At 47.8% G+C, this 1,165-nt stretch overlaps 1 protein-coding gene across 1 annotated transcript; it reads right to left on the reverse strand.

The window, feature by feature from the left end:
* Nucleotides 1-217: 217 nt before the first annotated feature.
* On the reverse strand, nucleotides 218-841 carry pmchl (pro-melanin-concentrating hormone, like). The gene has a single exon (XM_068732452.1). It carries the CDS (start codon nucleotides 776-778, stop codon nucleotides 371-373), a length of 408 nt encoding a protein of 135 aa, XP_068588553.1. The 5' UTR covers nucleotides 779-841; the 3' UTR covers nucleotides 218-370.
* Between the last annotated feature and the right edge of the window lie 324 nt (nucleotides 842-1,165).

Genomic DNA, 1,165 nt, shown 5'->3' on the forward strand with positions numbered 1-1,165 from the left:
AACAGTTAACCTACCAGTACTGCTAAAGCTCACTAAATTACATATTGTAAGTTATCTAATCCGTACACAACCTGAAAAGTACCAATGGCAATTCTGCTGCATGCTATAACTATCAAACCAGTTCTTTTATGAACAGATCGGAAAGTCAAACTGTAACCCTCACAATCCCAGTTTTAAGAGTCAAGCAGTGAGACAGATACCAAACATACACAAGACATAAGGCAGAATTCAGTAGTTTTAATTATCAGATCTGCAATAATTTAAATATAGATACATAGATTTTTGGATTAAGTTGCAACTCAGTGTGAGGCAGGAAAGGATGTAGTGGTCGTCCGCTGTTTTGGCGCCTGGAAGAGCAGAGCAAACTGTCCTAGACTTCCCAGCATGGCCGATACACCCGTCCCACCATGCACCTCATTGTGTCCCTCCTCAGAATGGGGATGCTCAGGTCCTGGCCGGCGTCTCTGTGCTCGATGACCTGGGCGTTGTCGTCAGCTCTCCGCTTGTAGACGGACAGTCCGCTGTGCAGCACCCGCAGGTCCCGCCACAGGCTTGGATCGGCGATGACGATTACCCTCGGCCCTCTGGTTTTGCCCGCCGTGGCCAAGTCTGCATCGCCCAGGGCGTTTTCTGATGCCTCGTTGCTCAGCAGCGAGGCCAAACTATCCTGCTCCAAGGAGCCGTCGTCAGTCTTGCCCATAGGCAACGCCACTGACAGAGCATAGCACTCGAATAACAGTGCTGCGGCGAAGATGACGGACATGAGTGACTGTCTCATGGTGAAGGTCTTCCAGGAGGTACAAAGCGTTGGCTTGGAGGATGGGTTCCTTTCCGGTGCTCTTTGCTGCGTTGTTCTGACCCAGAGATCTTATCGTCCTCTTTTATATCATTTCGGACAAGCTGGATTGGCCACGTTGAATCGTTTCTCATCATCGCTTCTCCTGTTGTGCTCAGGAAATTAGTTGAAAGCATTAAAAGCCAGTTGGGCAGAAGTCTTGCAGTGCTCAAGAGTGTTGTTTTGGCGGGAAGTTAATTAAAATCATCTCCAACGTGGTGACTGATAATAGACTCCAGACGATGAAACAGTGGGAATCCTTTGAGCAGGTGACACCAAGAAAAACATTAATCCAAAATTACTGCCCTTTAAAACAACAAGGAGGGATTA

Source organism: Cebidichthys violaceus, unplaced genomic scaffold, assembly GCF_023349555.1.
Source record: "Cebidichthys violaceus isolate CVI_PGR_0920_01 unplaced genomic scaffold, fCebVio1.0.p SCAF_59, whole genome shotgun sequence".
Taxonomy (NCBI): domain Eukaryota; kingdom Metazoa; phylum Chordata; class Actinopteri; order Perciformes; family Stichaeidae; genus Cebidichthys; species Cebidichthys violaceus.

Coding starts and splice junctions, on each gene's coding strand:
- pmchl (XM_068732452.1), bottom strand. CDS start 778: ATGAGACAGTCACTCATGTCCGTCATCTTCGCCGCAGCACTGTTATTC.